General features: G+C 44.4%; 1 protein-coding gene across 1 annotated transcript; it reads right to left on the bottom strand.

Annotated features, from left to right (window-relative positions):
• Positions 1 to 407: 407 nt before the first annotated feature.
• On the bottom strand, positions 408 to 2,149 carry LOC135462002 (glutamate receptor ionotropic, kainate 3-like). The gene is made up of 3 exons (XM_064739327.1): positions 1,801 to 2,149; positions 1,416 to 1,543; positions 408 to 662 (listed from the first exon to the last, which is right to left on the bottom strand). The coding sequence occupies exons 1-3, from the start codon at positions 2,147 to 2,149 to the stop codon at positions 408 to 410; spliced, it is 732 nt and encodes a 243-aa protein (XP_064595397.1).
• Positions 2,150 to 21,574: the final 19,425 nt, after the last annotated feature.

Raw genomic sequence — 21,574 nt, 5'->3', positions numbered from 1 at the left:
TGGGTTTTACGTCGTAATTAACAATGTCTGCACTAAAGGACCATGTCGATGACACCCGGCATGACACTACCTCTAGTCTAATTACAATGACATCGGACTAACCAGTACCGTGTCCTTTCTCTGACCTCCCAGTGATGAGCGCCAAGCGAGGCAGGAAAAAGTACCAAGTCTTTGCTATGACCCCACTCGGGTTTGATCCCATGTCTCCTTCCTATGGAATCACAAACCCCACATGAGGGAATGGCAAGCAACAACTGGGAAAACGAAAGCAAGAACTAGGAACAGACAAGCAAAAACCAGGGAAATAGAAGCAGAAACTGTGGAGGTACGGTAAGGAGAAAGGCAGCTGTCACAGAAAGATTCACCCTTAACTTAAAAGCTTACAGCTAAAGCTTTCCAGAAGAAACTTACAGGTGGTTGACGGTCCGTGCGTAGCGAGCTCCTTGTGGAAGCACCATCCCGTACCTCATAGCATCAAAACTGCCCGCGGCTACAGAGAACGTAAGACAGCTGTTACTGGCGATGTAATCTAGCAATGGCCTGTCCCCGACATAAGCAAACTGCCCCGTACTGATCAAATCTAAAATCTGACTCTGTACAGGAATCTGTGGAGAGTGTTTCATCCTGTTCCAGGCCGTCATGTACAGCTCTGATGTGGAGTCCTAACAAACAAGCATGGCACAAGGTGAAAGCAAGTCATACAAGCTAATGCCAGCTTCATCAACCACTACAGATATTTACTACCAATTAAAGTATGTGCTATATTATACATTATAAGTGATACCCATGGCAATTTTCTAAGGTCCTAACACCGCTGTTTCTACTTTTGCTGTAACACAGATTAGTACTGCTACCCTCCACCCCCCGCCCCCGCCATTTGAACCTTATATTTGTCATTCAATTTAGCAAACAGATGCACGTATGGTTGGACTTTATAGAAACAATGAATAACGTCTTCAGTCTAGGTAGATTGTAAACACTTCAGACAAAACGCTCTGTTTGGTGTAATGGACCTATACATCGGTTGTAGGTCCCGCTAGTACAATGGTCATAATGACTTTCAAGCATTGGTCACATTATTCTATTCAGAGCACCCACTGCAAAGGAACATGCATCCGTATTTAAATTTGATCTGTTCAAGACGTGGTCTTAACGGAATGGAGTAATTACATAATTTCGTATGCGCCATTGTGGTAAGAATCGTTTTTAATGTTAATATTCACACACTGTCCCGGAGTCAGAACAGCTCCCTGACTAACGTGGGGACAAATCATGAAAGGGCTGTCCTACATGTAATCAGACGGCACTTTTTGCTTCCCACAGTGTCATGGGCTTTACCTGCAGCCATAAACTTAATAAATGTTTTGAACACTTCATAGATGACACTTAAATATCTCAAAGACGTCAACACTCACCTTGAAAACGGTCTCAAAGCTCTTTCCCGCTTGGACGATTGGCTGTATCTTATCTTGAGCTAGAAGCTCCCCCAACGTGTTAATAGGCGGTGGTGGCAGGGATACGGTGAGGAAAGCGGCCAGGTTGGCTGTGTAGGTGGTCACCAGCAGAATGGTGAACAGTCACCAGAATCCAATCAGACAGCGGCCGGAAACGGCTTCTGGGCTGTGTTGAATACCTACAAAACAAAATGTGCTGAGGACTGCTTAAAACATCTAGGGAAGATGAAATATCAATTATGAGTATACAGGACATCTAAGTATGAAAGTTAGCCTATTCAGTCTTCACCATAATACAAAACAAAAACCCTTACCAAATCTTGGAGTTTACTGGGCGCTGTCTTACCTAGTTTTGTGACTGAGCTGTACGCCATCCACATGTTATCCTCCAGGCTACACTCGTACTTTGCCTGAAAGGGGCGAGCCTCTGGTTTCCTCCCGAATGGCGTAAATCGGTTCACAACCAGCGAGGTACCGCCAATAACAAAAACAGAGCAGAGAACACAGATCCACACCTGAACGGAGTAAGACTTTATTGTCTGGAACAGACTCTTGTTGCTCCCATACCCCGGGGAGACCGTTAAGATACCGGTACTGTCCTCTAAGAAGGGAACGCTGAAGTCATTGACGTTTTCTCTCAGCGAAGTAATGGTGAAGGGGACCGATAGCCATTTCCGCTTCCTGGAAAACGCCATGTAACACGAAATCCTCCTTGCCCATCTGTATACCATATAACATAAATTCCCCATAGCCCTCTAAACACCATGCAACATGAATACTCTCTATCCTTCTGTACACCATGTAACTGGAATTATCCTTACCCTCAGTATCCTATGTAACACGAATTCTGCTAACCTCTCTTTATACCGTGTAACATAAATTCTTCTTACCCCTCTTTACACCATGTAACATGAATACTCCTTACCTATCTATATACCACATTAACATAAATCCCCTGTTCCCCTCTGTACAAACAGAAATATAAATTCTCCTTACGCCTCTGTATACCATGCCCACCATGCCGTTTCCAAGTTCCATCAGCATTCGGGGCACCGTAAAAGTTGTCCGGTGGTTGTATTATGATGTAGCTGGTGAAATACAAAACGTAGCTGTCAGATCTCATAGGATAGGCCTACTGAAAACAAGATATTCCCCTTAATCGCTTATGCTAACAAATCTATGACTAAAAGTCTGTTAATATATACATAAAATATCAACATTTCCATTTTCAAATCAACATGACGTCGCAACTGTTTTTTCTCTCAGCTATTTACCCTACGCCAGTAATATCAGTAGCGGATTCAGTTCAACGAAATTTAATCCGAAATTTATAACCTAAATACAACACGCAATTAATGGCTTAATTTTGTTTTAAACAATGTCGGCCAGTTTTATGGTATAAGGAAACTGGCGTATTCATCGTAAACCATTATATACACCCTGGCAGTTTACTGACAAACTTTCTTACGTCTGAAAGAGAGATTTGGGGGTCATACTGGTGCATGACAACCAGACTGTAGTAACGTAAGACTGTACAAACTACATCACGAGCGACGTCACCCACCAATATAGTGGCGGAATGTAGAACTTCTTTCCTAGAAATGCTTATATAATCACTACGTAACGATGGAAACCGTGTCGGTGGCTCACGGGAGATAACTCGCTTCATGTATCCCTCTGTGGTGATATGCTGCATCTGTGATCATTATACATTCATGGTTACTGACATCTGTACAAGTGGTGTTACCCAGTAGCTGGTTGTCATTATTATGAGCATGTACAACCCTGGCTATCAGTTATTATATCGTCGTCTCTGTCTATTATTCATTATTTCTGTATATACAGAGGCCCACGCCCTCTCGCCAATGCAATTAAGATTTTCAATAAAGCACGAATATTCCTTCATCCCTTTCTGTTATAAACGTACACATCTCACACTATTGTATCTGATACCAACTCACCTGCCCAATGAACTTACTTGAATTTCATCTGATGCGCCAGTTCATCCAAAATGTCGATGGAGAAACCAGTGTAGCTGATGCTGTTGTCGTGATGAACTCGCATGATAAATGGTGGTGCCTGTATCAACAGTCAACCCCAGCACACAGATGTGAGAAGATCCCATGACCCTAGATTGACATGGCAAGTTGACAGTATATAAATCAGAAACTGAACTGCCTCATGCATGTTGATGTATTAGAAGGCGAAAATGGGGGAACGATTCAACCAGTTTAGTTAATGGTTGTCGGGGTTTTGGTTGCCAAAGACCAAACTGATCCCAGAATCAACACCAAAACATGACTAATTAAGAATTCTAACATTCCTCCAAAAACTTTAACACTAAAAGCAATAGTGAGCGCAGTGTGCTCAAATTGACAATCTATACACAGTTGCCGTCCTCGTCATGGTCGCTGGGCGGATCCATTTCGCTAATAAAAAAGGGAAGCTGGATTGTGCTGTCAGAACGTCTGTTTTCTTCAAAATTTGACAGCTCACATGTTTTAAGGACAAAGGCAAAATAAATTTGCATATAATTGGTCAGGCAATTAAGTCTAAAGGTTAATTATTTACCATCACCGACATCATGTGGCCAAGAGGCATTCATACCGCGTATGAGATATAAAGAAGTGGCATATAACAACAAGTATCTAGGTAGTATATCTCGATAAGCGCAATATGGGCAACGGCAATGCGTTTTGTCAACGATCTAACACCTCTAAAATCGGTGGATTGCTGGTATTATCAGCAAGCGATGGGAATGAACAGCTTATACTCGATGATGGCACCTCCCGTGATGCAACATTCAGTACACACACCACTGTCTCCGCGCCACTGCAGCCACTGTTCTGAGGCACGCTAGTGTTGGCATACAGGGGACAATATCCGTAACTAGTCACAGGAACGAATCCAGTCTTAGGAGTTACATACATCTAGAGACCGTCTGAAGAACAATCCCGCTCTTTGAGTAGTGTTTTACACTCAACCCTTCTTCCCTCCCAATCGTCGGTTGCCTCTGTGACCTGTGTCGGCGCGCCTGGCTCTACTCCTACCGTCACCTAGACACAGAGTGTTACCCGATTTAAGGAAGTTATAGGCCTGAGTCTCTCGAAAACGGCTCCACATGGTAATCAAATTCTCGGTTACACTACCACCTCAGGAAGCACCTTCCATTTAAGCTTCAGCTGAATGTACAGGTTTCTCCACGAAACAAATCGTTGACTTCTGACAGTTTTTTTATTAGTTTGACTTACAATCATCATTTCTCTGTCGTCACAAAAATATTATGTTCACATTTAGACATGGAGAGGTGCTGGCTGGAAATGTGCCTCGCTCTGATTGGATGATTTATTTCCCACCCATTCCAGTGGCATGACCTTGCCCAAAATCATAACAACACAACCTAGGACCGTTACATATTAACAAAAAGGAGAGAAGCGGTTGTTTTCGGTGTTATCCCCCTCCCCTTCCCCCCAACAACAATGGCACCATTATTTCATAATTGTGTGTAAGAATAGAAATAAAAACGTAGTTCACCATGCTCAAATCACCAAGATAATGCACATCAGACGGAAGTTGTCCACTGTTTTGAGAAACGAGGGGCCACAGGCCTCCCGAGTGAACAACCATTTGAGCATAGCAAAATGCGTTTTATTTCTTAAACAAACAACAAACTGAAATCTGTTCCATGGCTGCCTAAAAGCTTTGACACTGAACGTTGTAGAAAGAGCATGTCCACAGATCTCACCCGATGTACTTATTGCCCACCTTTACATTTGTCAACTTAACTTAGCCACCGCCTTCATACCTCTGTGGCGGCTACGAGGACGGGCTCGGTCCTAAAGTCGTGGAAGGTGTTCAGGAAGAGGTTTCTCTTGTGAGTAACAAGGCCGTGTGTTACACTCCACTCCCCGCTGCGGATTAGCGTCACTCCAGTGTCGTGGAAGGTGTTCAGGAAGAGGTTTCTCTTGTGAGTCACCAGGCCGTGTGTTACACTCCACTCCCCGCTGCGGATTAGCGTCACTCCGGTGTCGTGGAAGGTGTTCAGGAAGAGGTTTCTCTTGTGAGTCACAAGGCCGTGTGTTACACTCCACTCCCGCTGCGGATTAGCGTCACTCCAGTGTCATGGAAGGGGCTGAAATACCTGAAAGTCTGTGGTCATCGTTCGTACTTTACGGAGATGTAACGAGGAACCTTTCTGCAAATATATACACAGAATCGGAATCAATCTGATCGAAAAGTCTAGGATCGTCTACTGTATGACTTGAAATGGAATTCAGGGAGTCTATCGGGAGCAACTATTTAACTTTACACCTAGAAAAAACATGCTGGGGCTTCCGTGGCCGAGTGGTTAGCTGGCTAGCTCAACACAATGACTCGGGAATCTTTCACTAATGCGGTCGATAAGAGTTCTCCGTGGGAAGGTCTGCTAGCAGCCCTAGGATGGTCGTACATGTAGGTTTTCCCTGGACTGCACCCGCTTTCCTCCCACTATAATGCCGATCCACCGTCGTGTAAGTGAGAGTTCTCCGTGGGAAGGTCTACCAGCAACCTGGGATTGTCGTACTTGCAGGTTTTCCCTGGACTTCACCCGCATTCCCTCCCACTATAATGCCCATCACCGTCATGTAAGTGAGGGTTCTCCGTGTGAAGGTCTGACAGCAACCTAGGATGGTCGTCCATGCAGGTTTTCCCTGGACTTCACCCGCATTCCTCCCACTATAATGCTTATACCCATCGCGTAAGTGAGAATTCTCCGTGGGAAGGTCATCCAGCAACCTGGGATGGACCTACCATGTAGGCTTTCCCTGGACTTCACCCGCTTTCCTCCCACTATAAATGCTTATCCCCCATCGTTTAAGTGAGAGTTCTCCGCAGGAAGGTCTGCCAGCAGCCTGGGATGGTCGCTTTCCTCCCACTATAATGCCGATCGCCATCGTGTAATTGAGAGTTCTCCGTGGAAGGTCTGCCAGCAGCCTGGGATGGTCGCTTTCCTCCCACTATAATGCCGATCGCCATCGTGTAATTGAGAGTTCTCCGTGGGAAGGTCTGCCAGCAGCCTGGGATGGTCGCTTTCCTATATGCCGATCGCCATCGTGTAATTGAGAGTTTTCCGTGGGAAGGTCTGCCAGCAACCTGGGATGCTCGTACATGTAGGTTTTCGATGGACTTCACCCGCATTCCTCCCACTATAATGCCGATCGCCATCGTGTAAGTGCGAGTTCTCCGAGGAAGGCCTGCCAGCAGCCTGAGATGGTCGTACATGTAGATTTTCCCTGGACTGCAACCCGCTTTCCTCCCACTATAATGCCGATCACCGTCGTGTAATTGAGAGTTCTGCGTGGGAAGGTCAGCCAGCAACCTGGGATGGTCGTAAATGCAGGTTTCGCTGGATTGCATTCGTTTTGCTCCCACTATAATGCCGATCGCCATCGTGTAAATGAGAGTTCTCCGTAGGAAGGTCTGCCAGCAACCTGGGATGCTCGTACATGTAGATTTTCGTTGGACCTTCACCCGCATTCCTCCCACTATAATGCCGATCGCCATCGTGTAAATGAGAGTTCTCCGTAGGAAGGTCTGCCAGCAACCTGGGATGCTCGTACATGTAGGTTTTCGTGGACTTCATCCGCATTCCTCCCACTATAATGCCGATCGCCCATCGTGTAGGTGCGAGTTCTCCGTGGGGAAGGTCAGCCAGCAACCTGGGATGGTCGTACATGCAGGTTTTCGCTTGACTGCACCGATTTCCCTCCACTAGAATCCCGATCGCCGTCGTGTAAGTGAGATTTCTCCGTGGGAAGGTCTGCCAGCAGCCTGGGATGGTCGTACATGCAGGTTTCCCTGGACTTCACCCGCATTCCTCCCATTATAGTGCTTATCCCCACCGTGCAAGTGAGAGTTCTCCGTGGGAAGGTCAGACAGCAACCTGGGATGGTCCGTACATATAGGTTTTCCCTGGATTGCTCCCGCATTCCTCCCACTATAGTGCTTATCCCCCACCGTGTAAGTGCGAGTTCTCCCGGTGGGAAGGTCAGCCAGCAACCTGGGATGGTCGCACATGTAGGATTTCCCTGGACTTCACCCGCTTTCCTCCCACTATAATGCCGATCGCCATTCGTGTAATTGAGAGTTCTCCGTGGGAAGGTCTGCCAGCAGCCTGGGATGGTCGCTTTCCTCCCACTATATGCCGATCGCCATCGTGTAATTGAGAGTTTTCCGTGGGAAGGTCTGCCAGCAACCTGGGATGCTCGTACATGTAGGTTTTCGATGGACTTCACACCGCATTCCTCCCACTATAATGCCGATCGCCATCGTGTAAGTGCGAGTTCTCCGAGGGAAGGCCTGCCAGCAGCCTGAGATGGTCGTACATGTAGATTTTCCTGGACTGCACCCGCTTCCTCCCACTATAATGCCGATCACCGTCGTGTAATTGAGAGTTCTGCGTGGAAGGTCAGCCAGCAACCTGGGATGGTCGTAAATGCAGGTTTTCGCTGGATTGCATTCGTTTTGCTCCCCACTATAATGCCGATCGCCATCGTGTAAATGAGAGTTCTCCCGTAGGAAGGTCTGCCAGCAACCTGGGATGCTCGTACATGTAGATTTTCGTTGGACTTCACCGCATTCCTCCACTATAATGCCGATCGCCATCGTGTAAATGAGAGTTCTCCGTAGGAAGGTCTGCCAGCAACCTGGGATGCTCGTACATGTAGGTTTTCGTTGGACTTCATCCGCATTCCTCCCACTATAATGCCGATCGCCATCGTGTAGGTGCGAGTTCTCCGTGGGAAGGTCAGCCAGCAACCTGGGATGGTCGTACATGCAGGTTTTCGCTTGACTGCACCCGATTTCCCTCCACTAGAATCCCGATCGCCGTCGTGTAAGTGAGATTTCTCCGTGGGAAGGTCTGCCAGCAGCCTGGGATGGTCGTACATGCAGGTTTTCCCTGGACTTCACCCGCATTCCTCCCATTATAGTGCTTATCCCCACCGTGCAAGTGAGAGTTCTCCGTGGGAAGGTCAGACAGCAACCTGGGATGGTCGTACATATAGGTTTTCCCTGGATTGCTCCCGCATTCCTCCCACTATAGTGCTTATCCCCACCGTGTAAGTGCGAGTTCTCCGTGGGAAGGTCAGCCAGCAACCTGGGATGGTCGCACATGTAGGATTTCCCTGGACTTCACCCGCTTTCCTCCCACTATAATGCTTATCCCCATCGTGGAAGTGCGAGTTCTCCGTGGGAAGGTCAGCCAGCAACCTGGGATGGTCGTACATATAGGTTTTCCCTGGATTGCACCCGCTTTCCTCCCACTATAATGCTTATCCCCACCGTGCAAGTGCGAGTTCTCCGTGGGAAGGTCAGCCAGCAACCTGGGATGGTCGCACATGTAGGTTTTCGATGGACTACGCCCGCTTTTCTCCCACTATGATGCCGATCGCCATCGTGTAAGTGAATTAGTCGAGAGGCTTAATGCAAAAGTATTTTCAAGATATGCTCACTACGTTCACAAACGACTTTTGGGTGACTTACACAATGAACTGTATTGACCTAATAAAGCGACAGAAAATCAAGAGATGTGAAACAAAAGAACTTGAAGTACGAAAGAATAGCAAGTAATAGAGGGGAATTGTAAACCGGGCATATACATTACTTGAACACGACTGGCCTGCAATAAAGTTCACTGATTTGTGTTTGAGCGGAAATACCGCTAGTGACCTCTGTTGATTGTAGCCGTCCCATTAACTCTATGTAATAATTTTTCACTAAATTAGACTATCTCATACTTTTTTGTTCTCAACAGTTTTCTCGTTTGAGACAACTATCCAGGCCAACCTATCCCATTACCATGGTTTATCCCGTCACGCTAGCCATTCCCATCATCAGAGCCTTTCCAATCATCATAGTCTATACCATCACTATAGCCTATCCCATCACCATGGTTTATCCCATCATCATAGCCTATCCAATCATCATAGCCTATCCCATCACCATAGCGTATTTCATCAACACAGCCTATCCCATCAACACAGCTTATCCCATCACCATATCTTATCCCATCATCAAAGCCTATTTCATCAACATAGCCTATTCTATCATTATAGTCTATGCCATTACCATAGCCTATCCCATCACCATGGTTTATCCCATCATCATAGCCTATCCAATCATCATAGCCTACCCAATCATCATAGTCTACCCCACCATCATAGCCTATCCCATTATCATAGCTATTAAAATCACCATAGCATATCCCATCATCATGGCTTATCCTAACAACACAGCCTATCCTATCATCATAACCTATCTCATCATCACAGCCCACCCCACCGACACTGCCTACACGATCACCACAGCCTATCACATTACCATAGCCTTTCCTGACACCCACAGCCTTTCCTATCGCCACAACATACCCGATCACCACAGACTATCACATCAACACAAAGACAGTGTTCGGTTGTTCACAAGTGTGTTAGCTAACACCAATATTATGTCATATTTTATGTTCAAGATTATAGAGAAACCCATCAGCATATGCAATTTTCCAAAGAAAGAGTATAACAGCAACGGATATAGTCAGCATTTAACTTCTTATTTCAGAGTTATTTGGTGGCTGAGTACAAAATGGAAGGCTTGACCTTAAGGAAAAGTAAGGGGAGTTACCAGAAGATTGGGGAGGCTGGTTACATTGGGAAGAGGAATAGGGTGGAACACAGTACAGCTTCTTTCGGTGTAGTTATGGGGGATGTGCCCAACTTCCACGACAAAATAGTCTGAAGGCATCTAGTAACAAGCTGTCCAACATCTGAAACACAGAGAGAAAAAACCGTATGACAAAACCGCCTGAAAGCATCTAGTAACAAGCTGTCCAACATCTGAAACACAGAGATAAACAGAGAAAAATCCATGACAAAACCGTCTGAAAGCATCCAGTAACAAGCTGTCCAATATCTGAAACACAGAGATAAATGAAGGAAAATTCAAGTGAAAAACAAGTCTGAAGCCATCTAGTGACAAATTGTCCAATATCTGAAACACGGAGATGGTCTAATAAAGCTCCGTGTGACAAAATCGCCTGAAGGTCTTTGGTAACAGACTGTGCTGATAAAGCTCCCTGTGACAAAACCGTCTGAATGTGTTTGGTAATAGACTGTCAAATATCTGAAACATGGAGAGGGTTTGATAAAGCTCCGTGTGACAAAACCGTCTGAAGGTGTTTGGTAATAGACCGCCAAATATCTGAAACATGGAGAAGGTTTGATAAAGATCAGTGTGACAAAACCTTCTAAAGGTGTTTGGTAATAGACTGTCAAATATCTGAAACATGGAGAGGGTTTGATAAAGCTCCGTGTGACAAAAACGTCTGAAGGTGTTTGGTAATAGACTGTGCTGATAAAGCTCCGTGTGACAAAACCGTCTGAAGGTGTTTGGTAATAGACTGTGCTGATAAAGCTCCGTGTGACAAAACCGTCTGAAGGTGTGTGGTAATAGACAGTGCTGATAAAGCTCCGTGTGACAAAACCGTCTGAGGGTGTTTGGTAATAGACCGTGCTGATAAAGCTCTGTGTGACAAAACCGTCTGAAGGTGTTTGGTAATAGACCGTCAAATATCTGAAACATCTGAAACACAGAGATAAACAGAGAAAAATCCATATGACAAAACCGTCTGAAAGCATCCAGTAACAAGCTGTCCAATATCTGAAACACAGAGATAAATGAAGGAAAATCCAAGTGATAAAAAAAAACAGTCTGAAGCCATCTAGTGACAAATTGTCCAATATCTGAAACACGGAGATGGTCTAATAAAGCTCCGTGAGACAAAACCGTCTGAAGGTGATTGGTACAGGACTGTCAAATATCTGAAACATAGAGAGGGTTTGATAAAGCTCCGTGTGACAAAACCGTCTGAAGGTGATTGGTACAGGACTGTCAAATATCTGAAACATGGAGAGGGTTTGATAAAGCTCCGTGAGACAAAACCGTCTGAAGGTGATTGGTACAGGACTGTCAAATATCTGAAACATGGAGAGGGTTTGATAAAGCTCCGTGTGACAAAATCGCCTGAAGGTGATTGGTACAGGACCGTCAAATATCTGAAACATGGAGAGGGTTTGATAAAGCTCCACGTGACAAAACCGTCTGAAGGTGATTGGTACAGGACTGTCAAATATCTGAAACATAGAGAGGGTTTGATAAAGATCCGTGTGACAAAACAGTCTGAAGGTGTGTGGTAATAGACTGTGCTGATAAACCTCCGTGAGACAAAACCGTCTGAAGGTGTTTGGTAATAGACTGTGCTGATAAAGCTCCCTGTGACAAAACCGTCTGAAGGTGTTTGGTAATAGACCGTCAAATACCTGAAACATGGAGAGGGTTTGATAAACCTCCGTGTGACAAAACCGTCTGAAGGTGTTTGGTAATAGACCGTGCTCGTAAAGCTCCGTGTGACAAAAACGTCTGAAGGTGTTTGGTAATAGACCGTCAAATATCTGAAACATGGAGAAGTTTGATAAAGCTCCGTGTGACAAAACCGTCTGAAGGTGTTTGGTAATAGACTGTGCTGATAAAGCTCCGTGTGAGAAAACTGTCTGAAGGTGTTTGGTAACAGACTGTGCTGATAAAGCTCCGTGTGGCAAAAACGTCTGAAGGTGTTTGGTAATAGACAGTGCTGATAAACCTCCGTGTGACAAAACCGTCTGAAGGTGTTTGGTAATAGACAGTGCTGATAAAGCTCCCTGTGACAAAACCGTCTAAGGGTTTTTTTAATAGACTGTGCTGATAAAGCTCCGTGTGGCAAAAACGTCTGAAGGTGTTTGGTAATAGACCGTCAAATATCTGAAACATAGAGAGGGTTTGATAAAGCTCCGTGTGACAAAACCGTCTGAAGGTGTTTGGTAATAGACTGTGCTGATAAAGCTCCGTGTGACAAAACCGCCTGAAGGTGTTTGGTAATAGACTGTGCTGATAAAGCTCCGTGTGACAAAACCGTCTGAAGGTGTTTGTTAATAGACTGTGCTGATAAAGCTCCGTGTGACAAAACTGTCTGAAGGTGTTTGGTAATAGACAGTGCTGATAAAGCTCCATGTGACAAAACTGTCTGAAGGTGTTTGGTAATAGACAGTGCTGATAAAGCTCCGTGTGACACAACCGTCTGAAGGTGTTTGGTAATAGACTGTGCTGATAAAGCTCCGTGTGACAAAACCGTCTGAAGGTGTTTGGTAATAGACTGGTCTGATAAAGCTCCGTGTGACAAAACCGTCTGAAGGTGTTTGTTAATAGACTGTGCTGATAAAGCTCCGTGTGACAAAACTGTCTGAAGGTGTTTGGTAATAGACAGTGCTGATAAAGCTCTATGTGACAAAACTGTCTGAAGGTGTTTGGTAATAGACCGTGCTGATAAAGCTCCGTGTGACAAAACCGTCTGAAGGTGTTTGGTAATAGACTGTGCTGATAAAGCTCCGTGTGACAAAACCGCCTGGAGGTGTTTGGTAATAGACTGGTCTGATAAAGCTCCATGTGAGAAAACCGTCTGAAGGTGTTTGGTAACAGACTGTGCTGATAAAGCTCCGTGTGACAAAGCCGTCTGAAGGTGTTTGGTAATAGACCGTCAAATATCTGAAACATGGAGAGGTTTGATAAAGTTCCCTGAGGCAAACAAGACAGCCAATGTCTGAAGCATAGAGATACACAGCGCAAACTCCTTTTGACAAAATATTTTGATAGCCTCAAGCAGCAGGCTGTTCAATAGCTGAAACATGGAAAAGGTTTGAGCACCTCCACGTGGTAAAACAGTCTGAAGATGAAAAGTATAGTAACTGTTTAATGTATGAAAAAATATAAGTGGATTCCCATGTTGTATAAAGTGCGAAGGTGTCTGGTAACAAGATGTCCAATATCAGGTGAGCGTTTGAGTAAACTTGGTTGACGTAAATTCTGTCCCAATTGTCATTTTTTCCCTATTTCAATATTTAGTTGTTGACCCACAATCACTTTTTGTCAGTTACCTCTTTTCCGTCTCGTCAATATCTAAAATGGAAATAAGTTTTGTACTACACCCGCCAAATTCTACCACCATACAGTTGACTTACACTTGGGTTGGCTTGATCACTTGTCACCAGGTGTTTAACTTCCACCCATTCCCGCCTTTGTTCCCGCATACAATCTCTCCACTTCTCTGTCACAAACACCACATTAGCGTGTACATCCGCCTTGCGTGTCACAAGGGCTTCCTGTGGCGTTACGTCAGAAATGACGAACCGGAAACGCACGTCACTCAACAAATATGTTGCCTACATATATAAAATGTTCCACCTTCAACACCTAAGGAAAAACATCATACTGTTATCGCTGTTTTGAATTACCCAAATTCACAATCACAGGTTCGTTCTTTATTTTTTTATCTATTTATTTTTAATTATTTGATTGTTGTTTTTTTAACCACGAACTCGCGAGTATATCCCTTTTCGCGGGTTCGAATACGACAGCGGCCAGCCATCTGGTGTGGGGAAACCCACCATCAACCACAGGCTGCTGGCAGACCGTCCCACTTGCGGCCTGAGAGGAAGCCAGCTTGATCAGGACTTGAACTCACAGCGACCGCATTGGTGACAGACGCGAGTCATTGCGCCGCTCTGGCACTGTGATCACCTCCGTCATGGAGGCCCCCATAGGTTCGTCAGCAGAAACATAAAATTAGAAGACGGAACATAAATATTTCTTGTTCTGGTCAATTTTGATCATGTTACTTAATATATAACATGTTTCTCATGATTTAGTTCAGTGGCAGGTTTTGATCCACCAACATACCACAATGTATTACCAAACTGTAGCGGGCTTCCGCTCGTATAGTCAGGGTCACCTCTGTGGATGGGTTAATTATCGGACATATCAGCACCATGATGGTGCTTTGCCTTTGCTCCAGGTTGTTTATATCTATATCTGCATTTATAAATACGTATTCTATTTGAAAAAGTGTTGATTTGCCAAATTTAGTGTTTGTCTGAGGACATCATAAATTAATGAATGGTATTTTACCCAAATAGAGTAGTTATTGCATTTTATTTTCAAATGTTTTTCATATTTATGAAACTGTTCAGTCAGAACTGATTTAGCATTTTGTCAGCTTACATATGCAGTTTAAGATCGTGCTTGGTTGAAACTACACAGCCTTCCATTGCATTATACTTCGATTCCACCAGGCACAGACACTTAGATAGTGTCAAACACTAAAAACGTCCTAGTACGTCGGACAAAAGCATGAAGTCCATTTGGTTTTTAAGGCGCCAACTACATGCGTCCAGCTCAAGACCACTAGTTCCAGTCCTAAGCTTTGTTAGTTATATTGATTTGTGTGTTAAGGACGTCATATCTACATTTAGATCCAGAATTTAGAATATGGTGTTAAACAACCATCGATCATAAACCAATCAATCCAAGGTTCATAACAATTACTACTTCTATTTGTCACGGCATCCCACTCTCGCCTGCAAATATCACGAGCTCTATTTCTTACTGTTTTTCACACCGTTATTTCTCGTGAGCCCTGCCAGTACCCTACACCATTGAATATGTATTCTTTTTGCAGATACAGTTAAATTCACTCTTCGATAGTAAATTTAACAAATGCCTGGCACCGGTGACGGAAGAATTATTCACGGATGGGTATATTCCGCATGCACCCAGGGGGATAAGTTTACATTGCACTTTTTCCCCAACGAAGTTATTGCTTGCAATTCCGACACTGGAAGCACTCAATAATGTCTCAAACACTTCAGCTCTCAAATTTCAGATCGATATGTTAACAATGCTTCAACTTTTGCGTTCAACAAATTACAAAATTATTTTTTTTGGTATTCCTCCTAGTGATAGTTCCAAATTATGCCCAGTACCTCCCAGTGCCTGCACTGAGCGACAATGAAATGTATCCCTGGCCATACCTGCGAACCTTCTCCAGATATCGCCTCTACCAATGTAAACCAAATGCTTCCTGGGAACAATATCGTATCCGGATTGACCTTTATGTAGTGTCCAGAGGTCGCCGTTAACGAAAACACGCACATGTGTACAAGTTGCCGGCGTAGTTCCCGCAAAAGTTTATCACGCTTTGTGGTATCTAGTGACAAAACGACATGGAAAAGGTCATGCACTAAACAGGTTGAAACCTTCGAAACCACAAACAGAACTTAGTTTTTCATGTATAAAGTATAATAGCATTTTATAAAGCTTGTTATCTTGAGAACGAGACGATGTCTGCACGTAACTACTATGGCGGCGGGATACCTACAGTTGCCTATGGTAGTTTCGTTCACATAACATATCAGCTTTGTGAAACGGGCCCTTAGCTTCCTTGTGACATTGTCCACTAAAGAGACCCCCCACCCCTCCCAACACACACAGAAATACCACGAGACACGGGTTTCTGACTTTCATGTGACATTGCCCACTAAAGAGACCCTTCCACACAGAAATTCAAGGAGACACGGGTTCCTGGCTTGCTTATGACATTGTCTACTAACAAGGCCCTCCCAGGCAGAAATATCAGGAGACACGGGTACCTGGCTTGCTTATGACATTTTCTACTAACAAGGCCCTCCCAGACAGAAATATCAGGAGACACGGGTTCCTGGCTTGCTTATGACATTGTCTACTAACAAGGCCCTCCCAGACAGAAATATCAGGAGACACGGGTTCCTGGTTTCCTTGTGACATTGTCCATAAATTTTGGCTTCCAGACATTACCCACTGACGAGAACCTTCCACACAGAAATACTACGAAACACGTGTTCATGCCTTCCTAGTGACATTGCCCACTAACGAGACCCTCCCACACAGAAATACCACGAGACACGTGTTCCTGGCTCCCCTGTGACATTGTCCACTAACGAGACACTCCCAGACAGAAGTATCACGAGACACGGCTTCATTGCTTCCATATGACATTATCCACTAACGATACCGCCTCGTTTTCTGGTTTCCTTGTCTTATTGTCCACGAATGAAACCTAACCATACAGATATATCACGAGAAACTGGTTGCTGGTTTTCTTGTTTCCTTGTCCTATTATCTACTAATGAAACCTACCAATACAAATATATCACCAGAAACTGGTTCCTGGTTTCACGAACTATTATATAATAAGACTTACATTAACTTACAGTACGAAATAACAGCATTTCAATGATCTTAAACCACAGTACCCTGTTCTTTAAATTGTAAGGAGCTGTGTATTTTTTTAACTATTGAAATACAAACTTCAACACTTTCAGTTTTTCTCTGTGAATGACTGGTTTCTCAGTTACCTGGCAACGGGTTTGGTTTCCTCCACACATAGACCTGATGAATCAACATTGGAAGTACAATAATGAAAGATTTTTCAATTCGTTGTTTACAGCAATCAAATAAACAAACAAAAATATGCTTAATGCAGCATGAATACTGTACATGGACAAATCAAGACATTGGCCAATACTGGCAATTTTTGCAGCATGAATGCTGTACATGGACAGATCAAGACATTGGCCAATACTGGCAATTTTTGCAGCATGAATGCTGTACATGGACAGATCAAGACATTGGCCAATACTGGCAATTTTTGCAGCATGAATACTGTCCATGGACAGATCAAGACGTTGGCCTGTACATGGACAGATTATCACATTGGCCAATACTGGCAATTTTTGCAGCATGAATACTGTACATGGACAGATAAAGACATTGGCCAATACTGGCAATTTGTGCAGAATCAATACTGTACATGGACAGATCAAGACGTTGGCCTATACTGGCAATTTTTGCAGCGTGAATACCGTCTATGGACAGATCAAGACACTGGTCTGTATTGGCAATTCGTGCAGCGTGAATACTGTCTATGGACAGATCAATACGTTGGCCAATAATTGCAATTTTTGCCGCGTGAATACTGTTTATGGACAGATCAAGACGTTGACCAATACTGGCAATTTGTGCAGCGTGAATACTGTCCATGGACAGATCAAGACGTGGCCTATACTGGCAATTTTTGAGGAGTGAATACTGTCTATGGACAGATCAAGACATTGGCCAATATTGGCAATTTGTGCAGCGTGAATACTGTCTATGGACAGATCAAGACATTGGCCAATACTGGCAATTTGTGCAGCGTGAATACTGTTCATGGACAAATCAAAACGTTGGCCAATACTGGCAATTTGTGCAGCGTGAATACTGTTCATGGACAGATCAAGACGTTGGCCAATACAGGCAATTTGTGCAGCGTGAATACTGTCCATGGACAGATCAAGACACTGGCCAATACTGGCAATTTGTGCAACGAGAATACTGTCAAAAGACAGATCAAGACCTTGGCCTGTACATGGACAGATTATGACATTGGCCAATACTGGCAATTTTTGCAGGGTGAATACTGTACATGGACAGATCAAGACATTGGCCAATACTGGCAATTTGTGCAGATTGAATACTGTACATGGACAGATCAAGACGTTGGCCTATACCGGGGATTTTTGCAGCGTGAATACCGTCTATGGACAGATCAAGACACTGGTCTGTATTGGCAATTCGTGCAGCGTGAATACTGTCTATGGACAGATCAAGACGTTGGCCAATACTTGCAATTTTTGCCGCGTGAATACTGTTTATGGACAGATCAAGACGTTGACCAATACTGGCAATTTGTGCGACGTGAATACTGTCCAAGGACAGATCAAGACGTTGGCCTATACTGGCAATTTTTGAGGAGTGAATACTGTCCATGGACAGATCAAGACATTGGCCAATATTGGCAATTTGTGCAGCGTGAATACTGTCTATGGACAGATCAAGACATTGGCCAATACTGGCAATTTGTGCAGCGTGAATACTGTTTATGGACAAATCAAGACGTTGGCCAATACTGGCAATTTGTGCAGCGTGAATACTGTATTTGGATAGATCAAGACGTTGGCCAATACAGGCAATTTGTGCAACGTGAATACTGTCAAAAGACAGATCAAGACCTTGGCCAATACTGGCAATTTGTGCAGCGTGAATACTGTTTATGGACAAATCAAGACATTGGCCAATACTGGCAATTTGTGCAGCGTGAATACTGTCTATGGACAGATCAAGACGTTGGCCTGTACTGGCAATTTGTGCAGCGTAAATACTGTCCATGGACAGATCAAGACGTTGGCCTGTACTGGCAATTTGTGCAGAGTGAATACTGTCCATGGACAGATCAAGACGTTGGCCTGTACTGGCAATTTGTGCAGAGTGAATACTGTCTATGGACAGATCAAGACATTGGCCTGTACTGGCAATTTGTGCAGCGTGAATACTGTACATGGACAAATCAAGGCGTTGGCCTGTACTGGCAATTTGTGCAGCGTGAATACTGTCTATGGACAGATCAAGACGTTGGCCTGTACTGGCAATTTTGTGCAGCGTGAATACTGTCCATGCACAGATCAAGACGTTGGCCTGTACTGGCAATTTGTGCAGCGTGAATACTGTCCATGGACAGATCAAGACGTTGGCCTGTACTGGCAATTTGTGCAGCGTGAATACTGTCCATGGACAGATCAAGACGTTGGCCTGTACTGGCAACTTTTTTAGGAGTGAATACTGTCTATGGACAGATCAAGACATTGGCCAATATTGGCAATTTGTGCAGCGTGAATACTGTCTATGGATAGATCAAGACATTGGCCAATACTGGCAATTTGTGCAGCGTGAATACTGTCCATGGACAAATCAAGACGTAGGCCAATACTGGCAATTTGTGCAGCGTGAATACTGTATTTGGACAGATCAAGACCTTGGCCAATACAGGCAATTTGTGCAGCGTGAATACTGTCCATGGACAGATCAAGACGTTGGCCAATACTGGCAATTTGTGCAGCGTGAATACTGTCTATGGACAAATCAAGACGTTGGCCAATACTGGCAATTTGTGCAGCGTGAATACTGTCTATGGACAAATCAAGACGTTGGCCAATACTGGCAATTTGTGCAGCGTGAATACTGTCCATGGACAGATCAAGACGTTGGCCAATACTGGCAATTTGTGCAGCGTGAATACTGTCTATGGACAGATCAAGACGTTGGCCAATACTGGCAATTTGTGCAGCGTGAATACTGTCTATGGACAAATCAAGACGTTGGCCAATACTGGCAATTTGTGCAGCGTGAATACTGTCCATGGACAGATCAAGACGTTGGCCTGTACTGGCAATTTGTGCAGCGTGAATACTGTCCATGGACAAATCAAGACGTTGGCCTGTACTGGCAATTTGTGCAGCGTGAATACTGTCCATGGACAGATCAAGACGTTGGCCTGTACTGGCAATTTGTGCAGCGTGAATACTGTCTATGGACAAATCAAGACGTTGGCCTGTACTGGCAATTTGTGCAGCGTGAATACTGTCCATGGACAGATCAAGACGTTGGCCTGTACTGGCAATTTGTGCAGCGTGAATACTGTCCATGGACAGATCAAGACGTTGGCCTGTACTGGCAATTTGTGCAGCGTGAATACTGTCCATGGACAGATCAAGACGTTGGCCAATACTGGCAATTTGTGCAGCGTGAATACTGTCTATGGACAAATCAAGACGTTGGCCTGTACTGGCAATTTGTGCAGCGTGAATACTGTCCATGGACAGATCAAGACGTTGGCCTGTACTGGCAATTTGTGCAGCGTGAATACTGTCCATGGACAAATCAAGACGTTGGCCTGTACTGGCAATTTGTGCAGCGTGAATACTGTCCATGGACAGATCAAGACGTTGGCCTGTACTGGCAATTTGTGCAGCGTGAATACTGTCTATGGACAAATCAAGACGTTGGCCTGTACTGGCAATTTGTGCAGCGTGAATACTGTCCATGGACAGATCAAGACGTTGGCCTGTACTGGCAATTTGTGCAGCGTGAATACTGTCCATGGACAGATCAAGACGTTGGCCTGTACTGGCAATTTGTGCAGCGTGAATACTGTCCATGGACAGATCAAGACGTTGGCCTGTACTGGCAATTTGTGCAGCGTGAATACTGTCCATGGACAGATCAAGACGTTGGCCTGTACTGATGCTGATGTAATTCATGCATATATTCACATTCTGTGATACTGTGAAATGAAATAAAGTAAATGAAGCAAATGATTACCAATGACTTCAAACGACAGCCGCTGTTGTCCAGCCGACGGCAGAAAGAATGTCTTTGACCATGTGACTGTTGATGGCGGATGACTGATTAAGCTCAACAGAGAAATCTCTTCCAAGTGGTGACCTGAAAACCCGCAAGTCAATCACCAAGTTGGGAAGGTGGAGAGCCTCAGCCTGTGAGATGACCGTCGTTTGTTGTGTGTGAGGGAGGACTGTGATCAGGCCCCGGACAGCCGCCTCCACAAGATCACACACTGTCACAAATATTTGAGGAATTTGAGTTATATAACCCAGTATTTATCTTTAACTATCTATAACAATAATACAAATAAATAACAATAATGAAGAAAATATTTTGTTTTCCATTCCAGCCCTTGACACAATAGAATTAGGTAAAGAGAACAGAAAACGAATGAAAGATGAGACAGGTAAACGGCCACTATGCGGAAAAAATCCGCAGGCTCTATATTGTGGGAAATGTCTATAACTGTTTTGCAGGGGAAGTCCAAAATTTCAAGTTAAACACGTGGTCTTAATTTCTGCACTGAGGTTTGATGCACGGTCTTGATGTTCGTCTGGTGCACGAGCGCATGTTCTAGCACACTGAAAATACTAAGTAAATATTCATATATTTATAATATTACTGTTAACACAGAACACATTGCGAATGAATTCACCGAAACAATGACTTTGTACTGACAGGAAGTTAGTACCACATGAAGCTGCCACGAGGGAAATCTGCAGCAAAACACACTCTCGTGTTGGCCAATTTAAATCCGATAATTGTTCAGCTTAATGTGAAAATGGAGAAGTCTTAACAGGGTTTCACGGTGGTGAATCAACAATCTGTTTTAGGCATATCGTCAGTTACGTGCCATGTTGCGCTATTCCTGTGTATTTCCCGTGACTAGCTACCGCGATCTCAGAAACTCGCACTCACCATCTCTAGCGGCCAGCACAGAATTGGTGTGGTTCACCTCACGCCAC

The sequence above is a fragment of the Liolophura sinensis genome, chromosome 1 (assembly GCF_032854445.1).
Source record: "Liolophura sinensis isolate JHLJ2023 chromosome 1, CUHK_Ljap_v2, whole genome shotgun sequence".
Lineage (NCBI taxonomy): Eukaryota > Metazoa > Mollusca > Polyplacophora > Chitonida > Chitonidae > Liolophura > Liolophura sinensis.
Note: the sequence above shows the minus strand (reverse complement) of the source record. Positions and strands in the feature narration are given on the sequence as shown.

Bases quoted from the DNA above. Each gene is read 5' to 3' on its own strand.
- LOC135462002 (XM_064739327.1), bottom strand. From the start codon at position 2,149: ATGGCGTTTTCCAGGAAGCGGAAATGGCTATCGGTCCCCTTCACCATT. The intron at 1,544-1,800 runs GTAAGACAGCGC...CCACCTACACAG, and splicing joins CAGCTCAGTCACAAAACTAG to CCAACCTGGCCGCTTTCCTC. The intron at 663-1,415 runs GTGAGTGTTGAC...CTTGTTTGTTAG, and splicing joins GCTTTGAGACCGTTTTCAAG to GACTCCACATCAGAGCTGTA.